The following is a 26260-nucleotide window of genomic DNA, read 5'->3' on the forward strand; positions in this document are numbered from 1 at the left end:
TTTAGGTTCTAAATATTATAAAGACTGTAACTTTCTTCATATAAGTGACAGACTCACTGAGCAACATTCAATACACTCTGGAAAACAGTATTGTTCTATATAACGTATAAGCAAATATAAGTGCTCACTTGAGGAAAACAGGGCTTCTTGTGAAAGCAGCAAAATTCTTACTCTTCGAGTAATAACTCTAGAACTTGACTGTACGGGTATGCCTGGTTTTAAGAAACCTGATTTGGGAAATCTCAATAATGCAGGCTAGTGGGGAGCCTGTGCGGGACTGAGAGTTCAAAGTAAACAACTTTTAAAAAGTATCCCTTAAAATACACAGGGAGCTTTAGATCAGGCCAATACAGATTCTGTAAGGCCTTCCTTTAATGCTCAGAATGATCAAATGGTGAATTGGTCTTATTTGAGCTAAATGATGCTTCTAACATATTTAAAAAATACTAGGCTAAGTAATTAGACAGACTCCTTAGTATGTCTTTTTAGTTTCCCCCAAAGAATACAAAAATAAAGTTTAGCTAAATCTTTATAATTATGTTATACAAGGACAATCCTCTGTGGGCTCTCCCAGTGCATTTAAATGCAACAGGGCATAACCTGGATTGACACACAGCCCAGAGGAGTGGAGAGGCGCCAAGAAATAGTGTTAAGTTCTGGAGGCCAAAGCTCCCTGCAGAGCCAAGGGCACCGGCACTAAAGGGCACTAACTCACACGCTTCCCAGGGCAGGGTTCTTCTTTGTGCCCTCTGAGCACGCAGCACAGTGCTCGACACAGAACACACACTCACTCTAGAAATACCTGCTGGCCAAATGAGTAAGCAAATATAATGGGATGAAAGAAAGACCTCCACAACGACATGGGATTCTCTCTGTCAAACTTTCACTGCAGAAAAGTGCACCCTTTCTATAATGCATCGTCTCTTAAAAAGCCAGGCACAGCCGTACATCTGGCCCTTCCTAGTCCCAGATCCCCGGAGGACGGAGGACGCAGAGACACTTACAGCCCCACAGTTGGGCATTTCACAGATGAAGGAGCCCGAGGGCTGGCTGAGGGCCTGCAGGGGTGGCCCCTCTGTGGGAGCCAGGACTGGGCCTGGCTGTGGCTCTGGGGACTTCGGCACTTCACTCTCTTCTTCTCTTGTGGATTTCCTATCTTCTTCCGGGTCCTCCTCCTCCTCCTCTAACTCCTCTTCTTCTTCACTCGTCTAGTGTCAAAGCAATAAAAGCAGAAAGGGGAAAGTCCCCAGATGGCATTTTTAGTGATGAAAAGAACCTACAGGCCAGGGTACGGTCTCTACATGGTTGGTCATTGGATGCTTGAAATTTTGAGGTCAAGGAAGTCCCCCTGACCCACTTTGGGTCTCCTCATCATTTATATACAAATATTTCAAGGCAGGGAGGAGAGGTTTCTGTATGTAGAGTTTCTCCACCTTGTCTCCTCCAGCATACCTTGAAATTGACTAAAACCTAGGCAGGTTGCCCCACTTGAGTCTGTCTCCCCAGGGTAATAATGAGGGCTTTCAAGCAATAACAATACGGTGGAACCCTTTAAAGAGAGACTATAGACCTATCATGATTTGTCTTATAGGCCTTCGAATACGTTTCCATGCGAGATGCCCACGATGGTGATTTTGCCTGTGGAAACCGCATGACATGTGGTGTTCTGATGCACTCCTGCTCTGTTCTTGTCAGAAAAGGGAATCAATGACTTTGAAAAAGGGAGAAAATGGAAGAGGATATTCCCTTTTATTTATCATGTGCTTTTTTCGCCCCCTGGTCTATGATCGTGGGCTTGGAGAAATGCCTTCCAGGGACATTCTATAAAAAACAACAAGAAAAATATTTTCTATGAATAATTATCCTCTCTGCTATTGTGTCCCCACGCTCCAGTTTAGAATTGCAACCAGGTGCAGAATTCAGCAGAAAGTCTCCACCTTCTTCAAGGTTAACAAGATAGTTAATGGAGTAGCTTGGAGTAGCTCGGAGTAGCTATCCAGGGTGATTTGGGATAGAGGGCAGAGACCTAGAAGGCCCTCATTCTACCTCTTGTTTAACTAACACCTTCCTCTGCTCTTTCTGTCCTCACTGGGGGAAAGGGGAGAGTGGGGGCGGCAGAGGTAGAGGCAGAGGAGGATGCTGGCTCCTCCAGGCTCAGAAAGGACTGAGTACTTCTATGTTACATCAACCTCATTTTGGCTTCCATTTTATAACACTTTATAGTTTACAAAGTGCAAATTTGCTTTGTCACTGAATAGGCTGTGAACGGCCCTCCCATTTTACAAACGAGGAAAAGAAAGGTATGCCCAGATGCCTCTAACCCCAAGGGGTCCTTTGTCTCTGCCAAGGTCTCACTGCACACCCACTGCTTAGGGCACATGGGCTCCAGCTCAGTTTAACACAGACAGTGATGTAACTCTGGGTGAGCCTATGATTCTCAGAACCCAGAAGCAAGAATTTCTGAGAAGAATAAAGATTTCTGAGAGTAGTGGTACCCTGGGATCTAGACCGACAAGCTGCTTCTCTCCAGTCTAAGTTGGGGGAGGGGAAGAAAGGCAATGCCAGTAAATATGGGGCATGTAGCATCCTCCTCACTGGTTCAGTAGTGTCTGTATTTAATATCATATCTGTATATTTGAGATGATGTAAAAACAGGGAGTATTTATGAAATGGCCCCAGTTTCCAGTGAGTTAATTAGGATTAATTAGTGATAATTACATTTGCTGAAAGACTTCAGCGAATACAGATGTAGGCTTAATATATTTAGAGAGTGATTTATGATATAAGCTGTAGGTTTCTTACGAATATATTAACATATAGGTCAATTTCACTTAAATAGTCTTATTCCTATATAAAGCCACCATCTTCCAATCTCGGAGTTTCAGGTAAAACCACATTGTGTCTAACTCCAAGAGTTCACACCATTCCTTTACAGAACTGAAACTTTGTGGTCTCAGAGATCTCCGTATTAAGCAGATCAGGACCCATAAAATAAACTACATAATAACTTTAAATGACAATGGCATTATTTCATGGTACTTGTTATAATTACAATTTTCTCACAATGCCATTTTTTTTTTTTTTGGCTTAGAACTCTTAGAAGAAATATTCCACATAGCCACAAAATTACAGATTCAATTATACTGTACTGTGATTATATATGGCTCAGGAATTTAGATGGGTTTGATTTCAACTGGCGATCTATACACATTCACAAAATGATTTATCATCAAGCCAAATGGCTCACCAAAGTGACTAAGAGATATGAAGACAGGAGGGCAAAAACCCTAACACGTAGAACTTTGTATCAACAAGTTGGTCATTTTATGATATATTATAAAATGAAACAGTAATATTCCAAAATCGGTAGAAAGTTGGGGCTAATAATACAGGGCACGGAGGTGGGTATATATTTAACATGGTGCTCAAAACTTTGAGCATTCACAGTAAGAGTTGTTGTTTTTTTAAAATTAAATTTATTAGGGTAACATTGGTTAACAGTATACAAATGTCAAGAGTGTCTTGAAATTTTTATTTCTCAAGCAAATGGAATTCGTATTATGAGAAATTTGTAAGTTAAAATGCAAATATTAAACAACCCAAATTTACTTTAAGACACAAATTCGAGTGTTACAGTCATTAATGATGATAGTGAAGACGATATATTGACTGTCTGCTATGAGTCAGGCACTACACACACACGGTTCTAGTTCTCACAACAACCCTGTACAAATGTTCTTTTTTAAACAAATAAGGAAATTGGCCAGAGAACAAATATCCCAAGTTCACATGGCTGGTAAAGAAGTTGAACTGAGATTTACGAACTGCACTGATTCCAAAACCTCCACCTTCTTCACTCCTTGGCCCTATTGCGAACATCCACGGTTGCACGACTGTCCATCTGGACATGGCTTAGGTTTTCAGCTCAAACACAGAGATCCTGAACCTCTCAGAACTATTGGAACCAGCTGCCTTCATTTATTTTATTTAAAAAATTTGGCACAAGTTGCCTTTAAAGGTCAAAGGAAAGGAGAATGTTTCCCTGGTCAGTGATACCAGTTAGTACCTAAGGTGCTTAGACCATGGGTGAGCTTTGCCCTTGGAGTCCTAACTGCTGTCTCCCAAAGTCAGTTAACTGTGTGTCAGTTGGTTTTTTGAACTGTGCTAAATTTTTCTCATAGCCAGACCCACAGATTTGTCGTGAGTCGAATAATGAGCACGGACGGGGGACAAGAAGGTGTGGTCTGCACACTTTCCTCCCACCTCCTTAATGGAGCCCACCCTGGCCCTCTTCATCTGCCTGTAAGAGTGAAAGGGCCTGTGATGGCCTCAGGCCAGAAGTCAAAGTAGCCTGAGTGAGCAGTTGTGCTCTGTTGATCTTTTGGGTCCCTTAAGGGCAGTCATTCCTCACAAACTCTCTTTCTATTCCCCTCTCTGCATAAAAGTCCCTAAGCTACCTGAGTATGTTTCATCTAGGGGGAAACGGTCACCTGTCCCTTTAATGAAACACTGAGGATGCATGATCAGGAGAGCTACCCAAGGTGTCCCAGGCAGGCTTGGAGGATGAAGAGCAGGACCTCTGTACTAGGACAGCACTTTCTATGCCCTGTCCAGTGCTTGCATGGCCCCAATTTTTCATTTCCATTTGGCAAGCTATCCTAAGAAGGCTAGCTGTGCCTTCACAGTGCCCTGGAGGGAGCTGTGAGCAACCACGCTGGCCTTATATCAAGGTTTTCTTGCTTTTGTGGGCCTGAGTCATCTCTGCACATAACTTTTTGTTCTCCTTAAGCTCACAGGTCACAAGGGTGTGGATGGTCCTGACCCAACCTAACACTGGCTCCAGCAGAATAAGTCCAAGAAGGTATGGCCCCTCGGGCACTGTCCCAACCTCTCCTCCTCAACCTGAAGCTACACACTGGCCTGGCCCTTTCTTCCCACCTTCAAAGCCCTGTTGGCCCAAGATGGTGCTTCTGTGCTGTGTGGTAACATCGTCCTTAGCAGTACTTCTCTTCTCCGAATCCCCCTGTTCACCTTGTCTCCCTCAAGTGAGTTTGTAGCTATACATTTTGGAAAAAAGGTTTACTCATTAATTCAATAAATATTTGTTGAGTGCCTCTATTATGCCAGACACTGTCCCAGGCACTTGGTAACACCCAAGGCAAAGAGACACCAATTTGCCTTACTTAGGAAATGATATCCTCTGATTTTCTCTCTTCTAAAACATGCTCTGGCAGAACCCAAAACAATGCAGAATTGGAAGGGACTTTTGAAATCATCTGAGTCATTTGCCCCACTTTACAGGTCAGCAAACCTAGGGGCCAGGTCCTAGGCCTCCGCAGCCGCAGCCGCAGTGGGGACTCTTTGTGCTTTCTTGTTTACTGTCAATTCTACTCATTTGGAAAGCAGTGTTCTGTGTGACCTGGGGCAATCCCTTTCCCCTCTCAGGGCCTCAACCTTCTCTGTCTATGGAACAGTGGAGTTGGATGAGAGAGAGCCTAAGGCCATATCTAAGACTTTTAGGTTCTCCTCTCATACTGCTCTGAAACACCCTTGGAGTTCATGGTCAACCTTCTACTTGTGTATGGCACATCTTCCAACTAGAATATATGCTCCCCTTGGGGTGGGTGAGGGGGAGAGGCAGAGGCCATTTAACATCCCTGGTTCACCCATTGTGCTGTTTACACTGTGGAAACTCACTTGGTTTCAGTTGATTGAACCAGATGAGGCCACGTGGCTTTTTAAAACATTAAACCACAGATGAGTAAAAGGTTATTCTGATATATAAGATATCACTACTTAAATCATTCAAACAAAAGCCCTTGACACAGGAAACCCTTAATATAAAATACTGCCTTCTCTGATCAAAATAATGGCGATTCTATTCTATTCCACAGGCATCTATTTTCTCTGATATTTGGGTTCAAATGTAAATTTATATATGTGTGCATATTTCCTAGAGAGGCTCAATTCTTAGTTAAGAACTTGGGCTTTAAAGCCTTAAAGCATGAGTCCAAGTGTTTTTACACTTCTTTAAGAGAATTTTCATTTGACTTTTCTTAAGTATGACACAAGGGAACTGGGCTCAGAAAACACACTCACCAGCCATTGACCATAGCTAAGTTACTCCATGCCTCAGTTTCCTACCTCACAGAATCGGTATGTGGATTAAATGAGTCAAAATTTGTAAAGTGCTTAGCACAATAGAATGTGCTACGTAAGTATCTATTCAAGAAAATAACTCCCATGTGTGCTAACGCTCATACTGGGGCACTATTGGGAATGAAAGTATAATTACAAATATTCACATCATTCCTGAATTCCAGACATATTCCCTGATGATGACAGAGACTAGCGTTTAGTAATTTGTTGTAAGACATGTAACTTTCACATGTGCATACACAGTAGGTAGTGTGTGCCACGGCGGGTAAGAAGGAGACATCCCCTGGCTATGGACGCAGAGAGGAAAGCTGGTCACAGGATAAATGTGCTATTAATTACCAAAGTCACACATGAGGTTCTCAGAGACGATTTCGATCTTGTTATGTCTTTAGTATGTACTTAATCTTAATGTCCAGACAGCTCTGTCTGCTAATGAAGGAAATCAATATCAGGGATAAATGGTGAGTGAGGATTAGAACGATTATACACTGCTAACCAGTTCCTCAAAAATCAAGCGTTCCTGGTACCATTTAGGAGCCAAAGTTCCTCCCTGCTCACGCTTTAAGGAAGCTGTGGTAGAAGCCGAGGGCTCTATCTTTCGGAGGCCCGTTATGTTCACTGGTCAGTGGCATCTGTGATTTGAGAGGATCAGGAAAGGTTACACCAGGGGTTCAGGGCACCTGCTAATAAACCAACCACCCAAAGCTGGGACCACCCTGCTTAACGCCCTAGCTCCTACCTCACCTACTTAACTGAACGCTGAGCCACAGGTCAAACCCAAAGTTGCCTTCCCTCCCTCTGCCTCTCCACATGAGCAAGTCAAGGCCTGAATCCCGCCAGGGAGCGGGCCTGACACTCACTCACTGCGGCCACCTCGGCAGCACAGCCAAACCAAACACCAGCCACTTACTAACCTGGGTGTGGGGTGGAAGTGGGGCCAGGATATGCGACAACTCAGTGGCTTCACTCACCACACAATCGTCGATGGTTTCTGTGAGGCGTGTCCGGTGCTTCCGCCCTAACCGCGTGATTTTTTTCCACGTGTAGTAGTACTCCACACACTGAGCCACTGTCTTAGACTTCACCTGCCGGGAAAGCCAGCTCAAGGTCAGCTCCAGCAGCAGGCAGTGCACAGGCAGCAAGTTTTGGTGAAAATTGTAATAGATAACGGGTTTATGAAGTTCAATTAAAAAAAAAATCTATATCTATAGTGAAAAATCTCCTTCTCACATCTATCCAGGTCTCACTCCCCACCCCTGCTACACAACTGGCCCCTCGTATTAATTTCTTGGATATCATTCCAGAATTTCTTAATGCTTATACCAATAAACATAAAAATATTTTCCACACACACCATTTCCTCACAAAAGGTAGCATATTTATGTACTGTTTCGCGACTTGATTTTTTCACAATATAACCTGGAGATTTTTTCATGTCAGTCCATTGAGAGCTCATTCCTTTTTGTAACCCTTAAAGCAGCACGCTTTTTCATTAAACATGCTTGAATGTGTTCGGTTCTCTAACTTGTTGACCTTCAAAATCTATTTATAAAAAAATGTTCCTTAGTAATCGAACAGGAACATAAGGCAAAAGTTATAAGGACAAGATCTCTGTTTTTACAGGAAACAAGCCTTGCTCTGTTCTTCCCCAAAGGGAAAAAGGTAAATGCATTTTAGAGAAAAAATTCCCTCTGTTTAGCTCATATATGTCTAAGCTCAAAGTGAAGTTCTATAATGTGGGTTTTCTGGAGGCAGGTGAAAGGGTGGTGGTACCTGGGGGGTGGGACACAGCCAACTGCATGGTGAGATGAGAAAGGCACCACCAAAGGCACCCCAAAGTTGTCCCCTTTACATCCACCTGGTATCTTGAATTTCCACACTAGACTCACCCGGGGAGTGAGGATAATGTCCCAGAGAGCCCTTGCTTTAAAAACCTGCATTGCCTGGCAAGCACGACACACAAATCTATCATCAGTTAGCAAGGTATGAGGCCTTCAGGAATGAGGCCTGGGACAGGTCAGTCCTGGAGAAGGTAACTCAAGAACTATCAGAGTGTAGGAGCTGCTGGGTAAAGAATGTGGTGGCCTCTAAGGCAGGGAAAGGCAGGAGTGAATACAGATTGAAGATGAAGGCAATCTGGAGAAAAAGTCTGATTCTCATTCGTCAAGGCCCTAGATTAAGCTCAGGAGACATGTACCCTGGACACCACTAGGGACATAGGCCCAGCCTGGAGCCAATGGAAGCTGTCACTTGTGACCCTGTTCTCTGTGGACCTGGATATCTTAATGACCTTAATAATACAATATAGCTCCACCATTCATCGGTCTGCTGAAACTCTTTAAATCATTTTAACTTTTAGCCCAAATCATCTGCTATATGAAGTGCTATTTCATCTATGTGAAATAGTTCTATTTTGCTGTGAAATGTTGTACATGTAAAGTATTATTTTTATTATTACTGTCATTATGATTAGGGGCTCAACACCAGAAATTCTACTACTGGCTAGGGGAAGGGCACTTATCCTCCCTTCTCTAATTTCCCAGAAAAAAATTTCTGCCAGAAACATGATAGATCTGTCAAATATACATGAAACAAATTATGTAAATTGTGACCAGAAACCCCAGCTCTATTTATGCTGATAGAATGTATAAGGTACACATTTTTATTAAGATCAAAATAACTCCCCATCATTGCTTCATCCAAATACTCTATGTCTTCCTTTCCCTCACATTCCCAACACCGGGGCCAGTGAGGAGTGGAAGACATCCTTTTTCTGAGAGCATTACACCAGCAACCAAATATATCTATATATCTTTAAGTGTACAATTTCCCAAATTCAGTTTCAAGAGAGCAATGGGAGGAAGTATGCTTACCATCTTCTGTACAAAAATAAAGTCTTTGCTGTAAGTGGCTAGTGCTTTATTAAACAGTTTTCTTTCTAGGGAGGTCCACTTGTCCGAACCTACAACAAAACACAAACTTCGTAAGAACAGCTCACAGTTTGCCCCACTTTGCTGGTTCCAGCTTCACAGGTCTCCTCACTTTAGTGGCTGGTTTACTTAGTTAAGCTACAAAATAAAACTGTTCAGCAAATGATATGATACTCATCAAGCTCCTTTTTGAATAAAAGCCAGTGTAGTGTAATTGTTAGCAGCCCCAACCCCTGGGTTCAAATCTCAGCTATGGCCTTGACCTTGGCACATTACTGGACCTAACACTCAGTTTTGTTACCTGCAAATGGGAATAATTCTAATTGTCCCCACCGCTTAGGATTTTTGCAAAGGTTAAAGATAATGCACAAAGTGTCTAGCTTAGTAACTGGGAAACAGTGAGCAATCCCCAAATTTTAGCTACAGTTCTTATGTAATTATGATGTTCATGAGTGCAAGAATTCACGTAGCAAGCACTCTTCAAGATGAGGTAGATTCAGGAGTCTCTACCCTCAAGATGTTCACAGTCTAATGGGCAGACAAACCAGTAGGCCACTGCATAAAAGGTGATGACTGCAATGATGAAGGTAGAGGTCAGGTGCCGATGGGGCACAAAGGAGGAACACCACACTTAGGTGAGGGCCAGGGCAGATGGGAAGGCCTCTGGGTAGAGAAAACACCTTAGCTGAGTTTTCAAGGACACAAAAGCCAGTCAGGCAAGAAGGAGATGGAAGAGAATTCTGGGGAGAGGAAGTGTGTGTGCAAAGTCAGAGGCAAGCAGTGAGAGGATGCATTTAATTAATTCATTCAACAGGTATTTGATGTGTACTGCATGCAAGACACTGTGCTAGGAAAAGAAAAAAAGCTAACATTTATAAGTGTTAAAAGTGCTTACTAGGTGCCAAGTTCTAAGTACTTCACAGATATTAGTCATTTGGTTCTACCAACAACTCTGTAAGATTGGTATTACTGTTACCCATTTTATAGTGAGAAAATGTAGGTGTTTAAGGAATGAGCAAGGATCCAAAACAGTTCGACCACAGGGTTCTAGCAGAGGAAGAGCAAAATTTGCCTGGAGAGGTGAGTGGGGCCAGTTCCTGACAGATCTGCACAACAATGAAAAGGAGGCCCTGCAGAGCTGGGCTGGTGCTTGTCTTGCTGGCTAAACTTGATAATCATCTTCTTCCTCCATGAAAGAGAGCAGGGTAGGCAGGCAGATGGTCATAGAGAAAGGTACTGGGCTGTATACTGAGCAAGAAATAAGAGCTATTTCTAAGGGTAATCCTGCTTCTGGGGACTTGAGGGAAGATTCAATCACTGAGGCTGGTTTGCATAAAAGTCCGTTCTTCCGGTTTTTTGAATTCTCATCTCTGGTTCATTAGATGGCATATAGCTGGAACTCTGACATGCTATCACTTCTTAGAGCTATAACCCCCTAAGCCACAGTATTTCCCCCTCCAATCAGGAAAAGCCAAAGGTTTGCATTTCGCCATAATTGATTGATGGGGCCAAAATACGGGAAAACTAAATTGGTTCTTCCCCTGAAGTTTCAGCCAAAGTTAGTGAATCAGGCGAAACCACTCCACGCAGGCAGGAAGTCCTCCAGAGTTCGAGGCAGCTCTAAGACCTGGTGAGATGCGAAGAGGGCCCTCAGCTGTTGCAGGCCAGCACCCGGTCTCTATGGTGCGCACACTTTCTTCTACCTCATCCTAGGCTCATCACCTGATTACTGCCCACCAGGCCTGCCTACTTGTGAAAAGCATGTCCCTTTGTATCCCCAAATGGCTTGCCAGTTGCAACCCTATATAAGGTGAAGTAACTTCTTGGACCATCTGTTATGGGGGATCCCCAAGCCTCATGGGGGAAGGAGGCCTTCCCCCTGTTGACTTCTCGGTGGTTTTTAGGGCTGCTGCTCTGCGATGGGATCTTTAGTTTTCCTGATTCCAGAGTGTTCATTCTGCACCACCAGTCCTGGATTCGAAGTGGGCCGCACTCTCTCACTTTCCTGTGTCACCCTCCCACTCCCAGGGCTGTAGCCGCTGGGGCTGGGAGCGCGTGTTCAGACAGTAAGTGTTGGCTCCTCTTAGTAGTCCTAGGGTCTGTGCTTTAGTGCAAATGATAGCGCTGTGGGCATGTGTCTGTCGAACAAAGGCATCCATGAATCAAGAGGCAGAGGCCAGATGAGCAAATCCCTTCTCAAGCACTCACTAGAGCGGATCCTGTCTTCGCTGCACCCTGATCATGAAATTCCTGTTGGGCTGAGAATCCATCCCTGGGCTCCTGGACTGAGTCCCCAAGTCCCCAAATTATAACCTGGTATATAGAAATAACACCTGAATAACATCCAAATAATGTCACTGCGCTGTGATTTAAAAAAAAAAAAAAGTGACTTTCATCAGACCATAGGCTAGAAACCTGGTTCTGCCACTTATACCTTCTGTGACTCCAGGCAAATTTACCTAACTTCCCTGAATATCAGTTTCCTCTCCTGTGATGAGGGGATGAGGACAGTGGCTCTATGACTGACAGCATTTAGCCCTAAAAGAATGCACAGTAAATGTTTTAGATCTTAACTGGCCGCTTGGAGAGATTTCAAATCAGTCTGAAGCTATGGGACACAAGCTGTGTCCTTTCCTGAGCTATGCGTTAGTGGCACTCAGGAAAACCGCCAGGCCTTGCCTGTTCTGTGTACACATAAACCCACAGCCTTACTCCTGGCTGATCATAACTTCAACCTTCTACTTCCTGGCCCTGAAATCCTTCTGTAATCATCGGGGAAAGGCTCAGGCGTCCCCCATCCCTGCAGTCTGTCCGACAGCGGCACTTTCCTCATTCTTAGACAAGGTTTTCAAAGCCAGCCCTTCTTAGATTGTGCGTCTTGGACAAAGTCCAGGATAAAATGAAAAACCAAGGCAGGGGGCTGCCTCGAACCCTCCTGTCGCTTTCCTCTTCTAAGATCCCTGCTGTCCAGTCAGCATGCACACAGAGCCAGTGGGCTGACACTCCCCCAGCACTCATTTGTTCTACCTGGGGATTCCTGGCTATCGGGCTATAATCAGCAGGGGCCCCTAACAAGACGATTAAGGCTAATTACAAAGAGCCTAATTAGTTGGAGGAAACTGGTGCAACAGTAACCAGAGGAAAATGTTCTCAGCACCCGTTGCTGGGAAACAGGCTCTGAACTGTGGCTAAATTTGGGGCAATCTATAGCAGACCGAGGCAACTGAAGAGGCATGGAGGGGTGACAGAAGTTTGGGCATGGCATCTTTTAAAGAGGGCCTTTCTCTCTTCTTTTCAAGATATTTAAAACTTTTATTGATGCTGTTGTTATTGCAGTTATACAAGAAAGACATGTTCAATGTAGGAGGACTACAAAAGGACTGTTTTTATGCTAGATCTTCATTTCTGTGAAAGGTTCTCCATAGTGGGTGACGGCTGAATAAATTTTTTTTAGGGGTGCAGGGTAAGGCAGGCTGCTACCAAAGTTCACTCCAGAAGCACAAGGAAGGAAGGCCTTGATCTGAATCCAGCTTTGAGCTTGTCCACTAATGGTTCTTTACAAGTGCTGTGGCAGGCAAAGCAAGCAAGTGTTAACTCAGTTCCTGCCCTTCGGGGAACCACTCTCCAGCTAGAAACATGGGCTAAGAATGCCTGAAAAATGACATGGTAGTTGTGTTTCTTACAAAGTACTTTCCTGAGTATGTAATCCTATCTCCTCATCAAATTGGGGCAGCTTCCACGACAAGAGAGCAGGCTTCTCCCAACTGAATGCATGTTTATTTCCTCCAGGTCTTCCCCATCTCCAGAGTGAGGTCAGGCTTTAGGACCCAGTGAGCACTTGAACGGTGGTGGGAACCAATAGTAGCTTCTGTTGAACCCCTGACAGAAAACCCAGGGCCAGTTCTGACACTCCCTCTACTCTGCAGGGACGACCAGTTCAACGGAAAGCCAAAGATGCTACAAACCCTCTAATCGCAACCAGGCATCCTCCTTGCCCCGACTGCACAAGCTCAAGGCCTCCCTAACTCAATCCAATTGCCAACTGGGAGTCATTGCAAACAACTGCTACCCAAATCTGGGTGGAGGGCCCGGGGAGAGGACTGGATTGAGCACATTGGTGTGGATTAAAGAGCACTGATAGTCACTGCAATAGCACAATTCTCTGAGAATCTCAACAGGGCCCCTTTGGCCTTGGCAGCAGCCCCAGGATCTGGGTGAGCTGTCCACCCACACCAGTCTCTCTTGGGCCCCCGTATAAGTTACGTTTTCCTTTTCTAATTGAATTGCTTGGGATGGGGTGGGAAAGAGAAGGTCATGAGTAAAGTACCGAAAGTGATTTTCACAGGCTTGTGTCTCTTTCTCCCTCAAACTTGCAGCCTTCTTCCTCGAACCCAGTCTTTCCACCTTCCCTCCAGGGCACAGACAGGCCTGAAAGATCTGACCTCTCTTTGGACAACTGGGAGCCTGGAGTGAGATTCCAGGGCCAGAAATCAGAGCTGGGAGTTGGGGTGGGGTGACACTGGTCACAGCCACAGAGCCAGAGCCAAATGACATCCGGAAGAGTGTTCCGGTGAGGAACTGAGGTGACAGACAGTTCTACTAGAGAGCATCCCAGTGGGGCTTGGCACAAAGGCCAAGGCGGGATAGGGAGACAGGCATGGGATTAATCAACATCCTAGAACCAAATAAGAAGCATGAGGTGGGGGCAAGGAAGTCCTGGCTGGTAGCAAGAACACATGATGTGGGTAGACTCTGTAGCCTCCCCTATGGTTTGGAAGGAAAATGTTAACGGGATAGAATCAGATCAGACTTTGGAGATCAGTGACCTCTGCCCTTTTTGCTCATAATTCTAGAAGATTCTCTGGGGCCAGTCTGTGATTATTTCCTGGAGAAGGCAAGTGACTGATAGATACAGGTGAGCACTCTTTTCTTGGGGACACACAGCTAGCAAGATGCCAACTCTTCACACCTCAGCCCCCTTCTTTTGCCCCAAAGGGTTGAAATGATTCCAGGAAGCAACCAAGTTCTTCCTGGTCTGCCTGTTGGGGGAGGGGATGAGTAAAGGGTTAGCTAGGAACCCCCAATCCCAACAGATCAATTAATTTTAGCAGACTTAAGGCCCTCTAATTTCAAAGTTCCTGGCATACTAATACTATTTACTTGGCCAACTGGGAAGAAATGGCAGACCGGGAAGAAGTGGAGGGCATTAGGGTCCCAGATGAGGTTTCTTGCAACTATAGCTGACCAGCCCAGAGGTACCCTGATGGCCAAGGGCAGCCGCATCTCGCAGCAGATGGGTTGGAAGCTCCTTCTCATCACCCAACTGTCTCACCCACTGTGCTTGAGACAGGCTTTAGGAGGCTGGACAGCTGGTCAGGGTTTAATGGACAGCAGATGACGCTCAGGATTAGGAGAGAATTGAACTATTTCCATGGCAGATTAGGGAGAAAACTCCCACATTTTTCTATCCACATGTGGAGCAGACACCAAGCAGGAAATGATGGAGACAATATTACAAAACCGCTCCTTTAGGCCACTGGTTAAATGACAGATTTCTTATCCCTTGTGTCCATTTAGTGCTTGCCTATGCACTGAGAGTGATCCATAGGCAGATATCCTGGGCTTGCTGTGCTCAGATGACTGGCTTCTGAGGCTTTTCCCCCTGTGGTAACAGGTAGGAAGGTCAACTCATAAGAGGAACACATTAAGTGAGGCAAACGGTGGTAAGGACAGATTGCCCATTGAAAATGCTCCAGTATTCGTAAAGAAGCCCTCACCTTAGGCCTATCTGGCTACCTGGACCAAGCAAGGACCAGAAAAAGTATTACTAGGTCCCCAAACCCACTGAAGCATTTAGTACCTGCCTATGCAGGGTCTGCCCAAGGCACCAAGGAAACCTTAAAATAACTAATAATCAAGGGGCACTGGAGGACTCAGCCCCTTCTAAAAGAGAAAACCCAGCCAGGTTTGTGGAGACCCTCCGAATGGATAGGTTTACCAATTAACGGAAATAAAAATGCTGATTTCAATCTCATTTGTCATCTCTTAGGCTCCCCAACCTGCTCCTTCTCTTTCATGATTCTCACTGAATTCTTGAAGGTGTTTTCTCCCTCCCTCTTACTGGTGATGCCACTGTTAATCCACACTCTCGAAAGACAAACTCACATGCAGATGAAGATGTGTATGTACATGAACCACTTCTGCTTTCAGAACTATCTGCTGCTTAACAGTCAACAGGCTTCCCCCTCAGACTCCATCTTGCACAAGGTGGGACTGTCTGGCCATGTCTGTCATAGTCGCTGTTTCATCTTAGTGCTTAAAACAGTCCCTTCTATACAGTAGTGCTCAGTACATAACTATTTGATAAATGAATAATAATGACAGCCTCTAGGACGTGCCAGGCATTGGCCTACATATAGTATCTCTAATCTTCACTGCAAGGGATGGAGTATGAGTCCCATTTTACAGGTGAGGAAGCAAAGGCTGCAGGAGGCCAAGGGGTGCAGGCAAGAGTTGAACCCGTGTCTACTGATTCTAAAGCTGAGGGGCTGCTGCTAAGTGTTGTTGCCTCTGCTGTACGCACTGTGGCTCTCTTCCCTGGTGCACCAGTCTCACTGCCACCCGTGCAGGCACTGTCCATGATTGCCTAGCTCGTGGCACACCCATGAGGGGCAGGAACCCATACAGATAAATGCCCAATAGTACCCAGCCAACAGACACAAATGCCCCATGAGCTGCACCCCAGAAGGCGTTGAGATCTCAAGTGGTAATTAGGACAGAATCGGTGCTATCTATTATTAAAAATCGACACAATCGAACATGCAAACAGCCCGCTCCCAGGAAACAATAGGGCACAGGGCTCCTGGCAACCTACCGGCATAGTGGTAATTTGCTAAAGGATGACATTTTAACCGGACGGGCTTCCGCAGCAGCAGCATTTCCAGAGCAGCCTGCAGACCCATGGGAAAGAAAAGGCTACAGTCAGTATGGGTCTGTGTGTCCAGGGGAGACCATCTAACAGGGAAAAGGGGTTGCAGAGCCTGGGGCTTGGGGCGCTGGGGGGAAAACCAGAGACTGCCCTAATTGGGGTTCCCTTCTGGTCGGCACCCAACAGCTCCCCCAGCCCATGTCTGTAGCCAGCCGGTCATGTCAGAGACCCCACTCCCTCCTTGGTGAGGGCCCCAGCCCCAAGGAGCTAGTGAGGCCTCCTCTGAATGTTGGCTGAGGCTCCTGGGAAGGATTGAGGAAATGAGTGGGTGATTTGTAACTGTTTTTGCAGAAAAATCACATGTTTCATTACAATTGAACACAAACAGCTGTATTAGTGATGACTGTACATGACTGTACTAGACACTGTCCTCATGGAGAGCCTAGCTAAATAAACCCTTTCAAATCTGTCTCGTTTAGTCTTGTTGACTTAAAAAAAAAAAATGCCGCAGCTGGAGTTGAGCAGTAGATGGTTTAGCGGCAGAGCAAGGTCTAGAATCTTGCTATTCCAAGTGTGGTCCACTGGCCAGCGGCACAGGCATCCCTAGGAGCATGTTAGAAAGGCAAAACCTTGGGCCCCACCCGAGAACTGCTGAACTAGAACCCGCATTGTAATAAGATTCCCTGGGTGCTTCATGTGCATCTCAAAAGTTTGAGAAGTGCTGCTCTGCAACACTAATCTCAAAGGGTTAAGGAAAGTTCTCCAATATTCTAGAAAATCCTTGAAGGGTATCAATTATCTCATGGGAAGGTGGTACTGGGACACTGGCTGACTTTCACATTTCCATAAAATCCAAAAGCAGGAAGCTAGATCTGGTACAAGATCATGCGTTTACTAAAGGGGAAACTGAGGTTCGTGCTTGAGTGATCTTGTTAGGAGTCCAGGTTGAGCAGGCAAGTGGTCAGCTCTGATTCTGGGAAGAAGGCACCAAAGTTCTGGTTTGACCAAAGAACTGTGTCAAATGTGGGAGAATGAAGCAAACTCTTCGTTTTGGTTAAGGGATAAAACGACTTTGTGGATATCAACTTTGGCTGATTTCCACAGTAGGGAAGGACAATCGGCAGAGTATGAAAGGCTATTTTAGGCCATCTACCTCCATCAATGGAGATGTTTTATGATACAAGAGTGCTGAAACATAATGCCCATTTCCCAAGACCAAGGTGCCCATAATTAGTATTCAGATGCGTAAACAGAAGCCCCACTGGAGGTTTTCCTGCAGGTTTTAAAATCTTGACCTACTCACTGAGAGACAAAATATGGAGGCATGTTGACTGGTCATCATATCAATTGGTTGCATGGCAGCTGGGACAACAAAGAAACTTGGGGAAATAGTTTTCAGAATTCTGACACAAAGAATATGAACTGTGAAGCCAACTTTTCCTGGTTCCTTACCATCACATCACCTTTGGCCTCGAAGAGAGAGTGCAAAGCAAATTCAGAATTGGTCCCTCCACCTGGCAATGCACTTGAACAGCACAAATTCAGGAGATTCTCCACTGTTGGGAACAATAAGAGGTCACTGCATCAGGGAGAGCTCAGTATCATGGAAAACACACACAGATCCTAGAGCCAGAGATCTCTGTGAGAGAAAAAAACCTTTTCCGCCCACTTCTTCCCGCATGCCAATACCTCTTTGCTGGAGGTCATGGTTTTCCAACTCTGGCCAGGGCTTCCAGACCAATGTGGCCTTGTGTGTATCCTGGGCCAGGGCAGAGACATCCTGGAGTTCTGGGATCTCTGCTTGGAATCTCAAGCCAATGTTGATACGTCTTTAATGACAAAAAGAAAAACAACAATGTGGTCTTCAATTGGAGGCCAAGGGCAACTGTCAAGAACTTGAAAAAGAAGGAAACCAGTTCCTTCTGCAAGAAGAATGCAGGGGCATTTCCTCACAGTGTGATCCTAAGATTCCGGGCATAGCCTTTCCACTGGGATAAGGAACAGCTTTTACACTAGGGAGAGATGCTATGGGAGCAAGGGAGAGGTCAGCTTGGGGCTTCGCAGCTCTAGAACTGAGAGAGGGAGGGTGCTCATTGTAAGAGAACAGCTGCCCAGAGCATAGCTATGATATCATCTAAACGAGAAAAATGAGGCAAATACAAAGTGCTTATTTCACTTTTTTTTATACCTTTCACACCATTTTCACATGAATTAGCCCATCTGAACCTCACAAAGACCTGTGATATAATCAAGGCAATGACAATTATTCCCATTTAAAAGATGAATTAACTAAAGCCCCAAAAGTTAATTTGATTAAGATCAAATAACAAAATGGTGCTGGAACTCAGGTTTTCAGATTCCTGACTCAATACTTACCACTCTACCACAGGGTCTCTTTTCTGTGCTTACCCATGAAAATAACCACCTTTCTTTCTCTTCCATTATACCCTTCACCACCCACCCACTACTCAACAAGCCCATTCGGAGCACTGGCCCAGTATCTTACGGAGGGGGTGGGGGAAGCAAGGACGTTTAGAAGCCTCATAGGGAGCTGGCCACTCTGAGAGATGCCTCAATGTCACTGGGGGTGTGAAAGCACATGGCCACAACCCAAATGGCCCATGGAGCTGGAAATGGGGATGCTAGGTTCTCTGAACACAGGGCTTCATGCTTTACTATTCGGTCTTCGGCAAAGGCCTTGAAACACTAGCAATTACAAGGGGATAGTGGTACTCAAGAAATACCACCATCCTACAATTTCTACAACTTCTTCCTCAGTGGCCACTCTGACCCAGAAATACTAACTCTACTTCTCAAAGCTCCTCATCCCTTTTCTCAGTTGAGGCTTCTGCTCTAAAGAATAATTGGCTTTTCCTTACGGTTCAACATCAACGGTCTGCTCTCCAGGCCCAGGGGTGACTGTCACACTGCTGCCATCGATGCTATCTGAAGCACAAAAACCAGAGGTCACTGGTCAACAAGGAAGAAACTAGAGCAAAAGAGCAGTTACTTACCCAGTCATAACAGGGACCTGTCCTCCCAACCCACACATTATTCCCAACTGTCCCCAAGGAGGCAGGATTATCCATTTTTCTCCTCAGGGTAAGGAGAAGACAGCTGCCTTCTCTGGTCTGCTAAGCTGTATTATTTCTATGAAACTGTTCTTGTTCTAGAAAGAGATCCTAGCTATAGGCCTCTCCATCCTTGATCTTTGTAGAGCATGCTCAAATGTGGAGGCCTGGTCTTGCACATCATATATAGTACTATTTGGATGCCTACTTGGCATATTTATTTTGGGTGTCTTATAGGATTATCCACAGCACAATCTTATTTAGTGTATGCACATTTCAACCATTTCCTTATTCCAGAGACTGTAATTATAGCGTCTGGTGTCCTCCCAGCTAGACTATGATTCCCTGAGGATAAATACAATACACTTAATACTAAGTATTTCTAGCACCTAGCACAGTGCCTGGTATATAACAGTAGAAAGGCTACCAAAGTTGATGACATGAGACAACTAAAGAAAGTGAGACCTCCCAGGGTGGTGGGTGCCCAACACAGACAGGGGTGAAATCCCCACGGTCGCTGAGGAGGAGCATGGAGTGACTCACTGGAGCGACACAGCAGCACACGGGGTGTGGGCGTGAGGGGCGTGAGGGGCAGCTGCGGGTGGGCGCCCGGGCCATGTCCCGAGATGAGGACATTGCTGAAAAGCCCAGAGCCCAGGCGCACCGGGCTCAGCATGGGCGGAGGCGTATAGGGCGGCAGCTCGTGGGCGGGGTCCAGAAGCAGGTGGTCCCCTAGGACACGCGGGGAGCGCAGCTGGCTCTGGTACAAGGTGGCGCCAGAGTAGGAGGAGGCGGGATTGGGGTTGTAGGACGGCGGTGGCGGAATGAAGAGCGGCTCAGGCCGGTGCCGGAACTTTTTCTTCTCAGGTGCAGTCTTGAGAGGCTCCTCAGCTTTGGCGATGGCAGGCTGATGCTTCCTGGGGATTTCCTAAAACCAGGAAAATGATCCAATTCAAATACTTATGCTTTCCCCACAGACCTACCTCACATGTTGAGGGAAGGACAACTTTTATTCTGATGGGGACCTACTTCCACTTGTCTGACCCCAGTATCCTGTGTCTTAAAAAACAGCTACATCTATTTTCAGACAAGGTGAGTTCTGGTGTCTTGACTAGGAGAAAACTTTGGTTTTGGAGGAAACCCCTAATGTCTGGAGAGAAATCTCTAATGTCTGGGGTGGTAGGAATAGTGAGTGGGCAAGAGAGAATAAATTCACATTTTTTTTATTGCTTATCACTGCATTCCCATCTGGTGTGTGGAAGCCAGTTGAGTGGGCCCTTTAATTCCCCATTGCTCTCTGGGGGCAGATATCAGGGACAGATAACACATGCTCTGAAAAGTGGACAGAATAATTGATCCAGGGAAGCTGGGCAGAGGCTATGGCGCAGGAAGATGGGGTCAGGCCTAGCCAAGGCTCTCAGGGCCAGTGACCCACACTTGGCATTCCTTTGAGGTAACGTTTGGGCTGAGGGAGAGCCATCTATGGTCTTGAAGGCCCACTCTCCTAAGACTGGATTTGGTTAACCTCCCCTCTCTCCACCCCTCCTTACTGCTCCTAGCGTTGGTGGCTCATATGTACAAACCCCTTTTCCTACACTGGCTTCCTGTCAGCAGGGTTAGTTTATTCTACGGTAGCGGAACTAAGCATAGTCTGGGAAGATCTGCCACACGGATACATATATAGTAATAAGTAAACATATGCACGTAAATAGATAAGCAGGGCATGCCAAAGCCAAACAAACAGACTTGGGTTGTGTGCCAGCATCAGCCCAGAAAAACCGAGAGCTGAATGTGGCTGGAGAGGCAGCTGCGAAGTTGGAAGAGACCATGGAGATACCTGCAGAAAGGTTCTGGGCAGTCTGGTACCCTCACAGGCCCTGCAGGCCAGTGTGTGTCACAGCTGCAGTCCCTGGCAATTCCTGAGCCCAGGGTGGCGCCTGACTAGAAGGCAGCAGGGGTTGATGGGAAGGGCTGTCCATGGTCATGTGACTAACTGCCTCCAGGTCATGTGACCTGCCACAGTCTCCCTCAGTTCTGGGCTCCTCCTGGCTTTCTGGGCCCCTGCTGCTGCCTTCAGCACTTCAGGCTGCTCCCTCCTGTTTCTCCCTGAGCTTAATTGTCTTCTGGATGCTGTTATAGCCCCCAGGAGGAGAGTGTAGTGAAGCAGGAAGGTGGGGAGAGGAGGAGGAGCAGAGAGGGCCCCTAGGCTCCCAGCTTACCCGTGGTGGTCTCTCCACAGGCCAGAGAGCCCCACCAGGCCTCCTCTCCCCACCAGAGTGTTCTTCTTTACCTTAGACTAAGGCAGAGAGAGGGGACTGGGGAAAATGGAGAGAGGATGCCTGTGCTCCTCAACTGGGGGAGCAATCTGTAAACTTTACACCCCAACCTGGGTAAATGATGAGGTTATTTGAACACGTGCAGACCTCACATGACTTCAACTCTGAATTGGAATCCACACCCCTTGGGTTCCTCTACTTGAGCCTCTGGTCCTTTACTCCAGCTCAAAACCAGATTTTCTGATCCACATGGGTTACAGGCATGGCTCTGAGACTCTGGGCAAGGAAGCCACCCAGAATGTCGGACCTCAATGGCACTTGATAGGAAGCATTTACAGTGTCCATCCCACCAAGCTATTCAGACTGGAGGCAGGGCCAAGCACTGAGAGGTTTTAAAAGTTCCCCAATGAGTCCAAACCCTGAAGGTCTGGGGAGAATCTGAGGATCTGAGAGGGGAGGGTCTCAGTCGCCTGTGTTCCAGCTGGCTAGAAACAGAGTTGGTAGGAGAACTCAGGGTTCCTCCCTGAGCATTTTAATTTCTTAATATTGAGTGTCAGGACCTTGCTCACATTTACTCAATCCCACTTACATGCTTCCACTTCAACTTATCTCCCCACTTATGATGTCTCTCTCACCCTTTCCACAAAGCCAAGTTCATCTCTGCCTTCAAAACCCTGCTCAGAACTCCCCTCAAGATGATCTTCTGAGCAAACTCATACCAAACTCTCTTGCCTCTCCCCAGCTAATTACTCTAGCTACCCCGGTGCATTCCTCTCCAGCCACATCCAGGGCTGCCCTGGCCTTTATCCTACTGTCTTGAACTGGGGCGTAGGATGCTGCCTGGGGCTCTGCCTGTGTGACTAAGAAGCTTACTGTCTTCAGCTTCCAGCTAAGAATTTTCCAAGGGTAGAAACGGTGTCCCTCCCACCAAATCAAGAACTTCCTTGGGTGAAGAGGGAGCTTGGCTATCATCTCTCTGCCTATTGCTGGCCTTAAATTAAGTCTTGCCACCTTACAAGAAACCTCACCCCCAGAGTTCTCCATCAGTCTTTCCTCTTCTGAGGCTTTGATATTACAGAGAGAACCCCAAAAGCTCTTTTCTAGTTCTCTTAATTATCTTCCCTACTCCTAATATGGCCCAAGGCCACCCTCATGCCTCCTGGAATCCCAGCAGCCACCTAGTCTCAAAGAACAAACATGACCCAGAAACCACTTGTGGTGAAGGGACAAATCTGATGTAGTCAAGCACATGGGTTACAGACCCCCACCCCTCCGCCCCGGGGAAGGGAGGAGGGGTGTGGCAGGGGAGAGGGAGGTAAGAGAGAGAGAGGGGAGAGAGAATGAGAGAGAGAGATCTCTGTTTCAGAGCCAAGCTGAGGTGCTTCGGTGAAACACCTGAAATTTGAGAAAGAGAACTTAACAGTGAGTGAGGAACACAAACCTCTTTGCTTTCCTGAGATTGGGGATGGGTGTCTCTCGGTGGAATTACTTCGGGAACTTTAATGAATTAGGTCCTCCAACGGTATTTACACAGGTGTGATATTGAAAATATTAAGGATCTGATAAGGCTGACCATCAGAATTGGTGCCAGGGCTATAGCCTTTGGTTGCTGGATTTGAGGAGTCTGGAGATCCTGCAGGAGGGGCCAGGGCCCTGGGCAACAGCTATTTATTATCAGGGATAATACTTATATATCTTAATAACTGATTATCGGCTAAATTATCATCTCTATTTCAATCTGGAACACCATTTGGTCTCTCAGAGTCTAACTCAAATCATTAGCCTGGTAGAATAACGGGGGTTTCCTGGGTAGCGGGCAGTGTGGACAGGGATGGGATTCCCAAGGCAGCCTTTGGGGCTCCGTCCTGAGAGGCCAACCCATGTCTGAACTCAGACCAGTGGCTCTGGAAGATCTGTCCCCATCTCCAAGAAAGCAAAGGGATGTCCCCACCCCAGGCAGGTGGGGCAGAGCAGCAACTCACAGCAGGCGTGCAGGGAACAGCCCCTTGGGGTGAGTGTGGGGGAGAGAGGGTCATCCTCACGAGCACGGGCATCTCGTCGTCCGACATCGAGCTGGCTGGCTTGTCTCTGGCTGAGGGGGCAGCAACGACGCTGTTGGCGAAGCCCTGAGAGCTGGGCTTGGGCGCGAGAAGCTTGACAGGGACAGACACGGGCATGACCATAGGTGTGAGGCTTTCTGCCTCAGGAGGGAGCTGCGGTGGCGGCGGAGGCGGAGGCGGCAGTGGCTGGGGCTGAGGTGGCAGGGCCTTCTCTCCTTCCTCCTACACAGACAATAAAGGCTTTTGATCCTGGGTTGAGCGCAGCTCTCACAATGGGCATGTACTCTGCTTTCCCTGAAAGGTTCCGGGACATCACGTGTGGGTGATAGAGGACCACTGAAGGGTGGTTTCCTGGCTGCATCTCCAAGTTCCTTGACTCACGTGATGCCAGTTGGCAGTGGACAAGGCCACGCACTCTATTTTCTACATTCAAAAAATCTTGACCATGGATCACTTGTATATTAATATAAATACTAAAAATATATTTTTGTGCTTGTCACTGCTTTTAAAGGACAAATTTATAATCTGAAAAAAAAAAAGCTCTCGTGCAGCACCTTTTAATTTGATGAGTCTCATTTTACTCGTTGGTCAAATGGAAGACAACGCTCTTTTCCCTGGCATGGTCAGGAGATGGAGTCACCTGCATAATCTAAAGCTTGGGTGAACAGAGTCAATCCCGTAGTCTTAAATTCAGATAAAAATATTCAAAGAATTGAGACATTATTTTAATCTAACTCTGAAACTACATGGATAGTTCATGACATGGATATCCTACATAGATAATCCTGAGGGTATTTAAATTAAGATCTTTAGATGCTAGAGTCTGACACCAAGCACTGGTGAGGAGGAGATGCTGGCTGAGAGCCTGATGGTCACATTAGCTTTCCTTGGCCATTGACTACTGACCTGGAAGGCCCAAGTGACCCTTGTCTTAGGTGCTTCAAGTGGCAGAAGTTAAAAATAATATTGCATCTAAATGTCTTCTTGGTTGTCTTCTCCAGGATGTGGGGAGGCTGGAACCCCCTAAAAGGATTTCTAGCACCTCTGTTTTTGATCCTTGTTCACGAGGCCAGTGGAAGTGGGGACCGTTTGATCTGACTGGCTCCCAGTGTCAAAGCTTAAGCATTCCCCACAGGAAAGGACTGTGCCTCCCCAGGTGCACTCATGGGGCTCACCTCACTCTCTGATGGCAGCAAAGCAAAGCAAGCAGCACACGGCTTGGGAGGGAGGGGGACTGGCCCCTGCTAACCTGTTTGAGGCTGGGAGAAGCCCTCATCCCCCCGTGGGACCGCATGTGGCCATTCAGGGCAGGTAGGCTCTTGAACTCCTTCAAGCAGATGGAGCACGTCAGCTTGTTCTTGGCATCGAACTGCTCCCCAAACACTCCTTTTGGTTGGCTACTGCTCCAGGATAGAGCCAAATGGAGAGGACACACACGTCAAGGAAGGAGAACAGTGATTTTATCGCAAGACCTCACATTCCACGACAAACCCATTTCATTTCATCCAGTGCTCCCATGTCCATGGCCCCACTTATATCACCCCGATGCCCTTCAGGGGACTATGCCCAATTTACAGATGGAAAACTGAGGCTTGACAGTGCAAAAGGGCTTGTTCAAAGTTATTAAGAGTTGAACAAAACATCCTTCTTCATTCAAGGCCTTTAGGTGCTACGTTTTTCCCACCTACAGCTTATTACCTTTCCAGGGTCAGCTTGTGCCCACCTCTTCCAGAACCTTCCCTTAGAGACATGTGTCTAAGTCTCCTGGTTCAGCCTCCAGACCACAGAGTTTCAGCACTCTTATTAGGTTGTAGTTAGGTCTTTATTTATTTACCATGCCCATGAGGGGATAAAACAAGTCTGAACTGTTCACTGTAGCATTCTCAAAGCTTAGCTCTATGCCTGGCACACGGTAAGTACTCAATAAATACTGAATGAATGAATGGACAGTGGATAGAACATAGGCTTGGGAGTCAATCCCAGCATTGCTACTTACTTGATGTAAAACTGAGCAACTTTAAGCTCTCTGAGCCTCAGTTTTTTCATTTGCAAAATAATAATAGCTAACAGTAATTGAGTGCTTACTCTGTGCTAGGCACATAGCAATCATGCCGCCTGCCCCCGACCTTGGTTACTTTATTACACATAATACAGTGTCTAGCATACGGTAAGCACTCAAACACAATAATTGTCATTATTATTCTTATAAACTTCTTTCAAGAACTGACTTTGAATTTGTAAATGAATCATAGGCGACAAACCCAGGAAAACCTCCCAGTCTTCTCAAATACCAATAAGCCTTCTTGTCCCCATCCTACCTTGATTCAGGGGACCCTGGCTGGGCTCTGCCATCAGGTAGGTGCATCTGATTTTGAGCCATGCAGGACACCGAAAGAAAGAAGAGAAAAAAATGTGTTTCTGACAGAAGGAGTCCTTGAGCAGCAGGAACCCCAAGGCCGCACATCCGGGACTCTGCCCACTCTCCACCTGACACGACCACGATCACAGGTGCTCATGTCCTCGCTCTTCCACGCCTGAGACTTCTTCCCCTTGACTGCCCCCTAACTGGGGACCACAGAGAGCTGTACAAAATAGCCAGGAGACCTCCTGCTGGAATTCTTCTCCAGCCTTGACCATGTCATCTTATTCGTATATCAATAAGGCTCTCAGTTACTAATGGGCCTCAGCCCCACACAAAACGGAATCAAAGAGAGTTCATCGCTGGCCTTCAACCTCCATCAGAGCCCTCTCTCCATCTAACCTGGTACTCTTCTGCCCCTGACCACGCTGCCACATGAATGTCGCACTTGCAACATGCCAAGGCACGAACAGTACC

The 26260-nt window shown here is 46.4% G+C and overlaps 1 protein-coding gene across 29 annotated transcripts in view; it reads right to left on the bottom strand.

Moving 5' to 3' along the window:
• Window positions 1-26260, bottom strand: part of TRERF1 (transcriptional regulating factor 1) — a 186640-nt gene that overhangs the window by 8763 nt on the left and 151617 nt on the right. For 19 of the 29 annotated variants that reach the window (XM_016128553.2, XM_016128557.2, XM_016128545.2 and 16 more), the window contains 11 exons: window positions 25743-25789; window positions 24674-24824; window positions 23347-23646; window positions 19632-20016; window positions 18897-18963; window positions 17707-17846; window positions 17470-17573; window positions 15964-16039; window positions 9033-9121; window positions 7074-7244; window positions 1005-1208 (listed from right to left, as the gene is read on the bottom strand). In XM_016128553.2, coding sequence (XP_015984039.2) covers window positions 1005-1208; window positions 7074-7244; window positions 9033-9121; window positions 15964-16039; window positions 17470-17573; window positions 17707-17846; window positions 18897-18963; window positions 19632-20016; window positions 23347-23646; window positions 24674-24824; window positions 25743-25789 — 1734 coding nt within the window. The remainder of the gene's footprint in view (window positions 1-1004; window positions 1209-7073; window positions 7245-9032; window positions 9122-15963; window positions 16040-17469; window positions 17574-17706; window positions 17847-18896; window positions 18964-19631; window positions 20017-23346; window positions 23647-24673; window positions 24825-25742; window positions 25790-26260) is intronic. The other 10 variants (XM_016128562.2, XM_016128560.2, XM_016128566.2 and 7 more) reach the window with 8 other exon arrangements.

This window comes from Rousettus aegyptiacus, unplaced genomic scaffold, assembly GCF_014176215.1.
Source record: "Rousettus aegyptiacus isolate mRouAeg1 unplaced genomic scaffold, mRouAeg1.p scaffold_m13_p_1, whole genome shotgun sequence".
Taxonomy (NCBI): domain Eukaryota; kingdom Metazoa; phylum Chordata; class Mammalia; order Chiroptera; family Pteropodidae; genus Rousettus; species Rousettus aegyptiacus.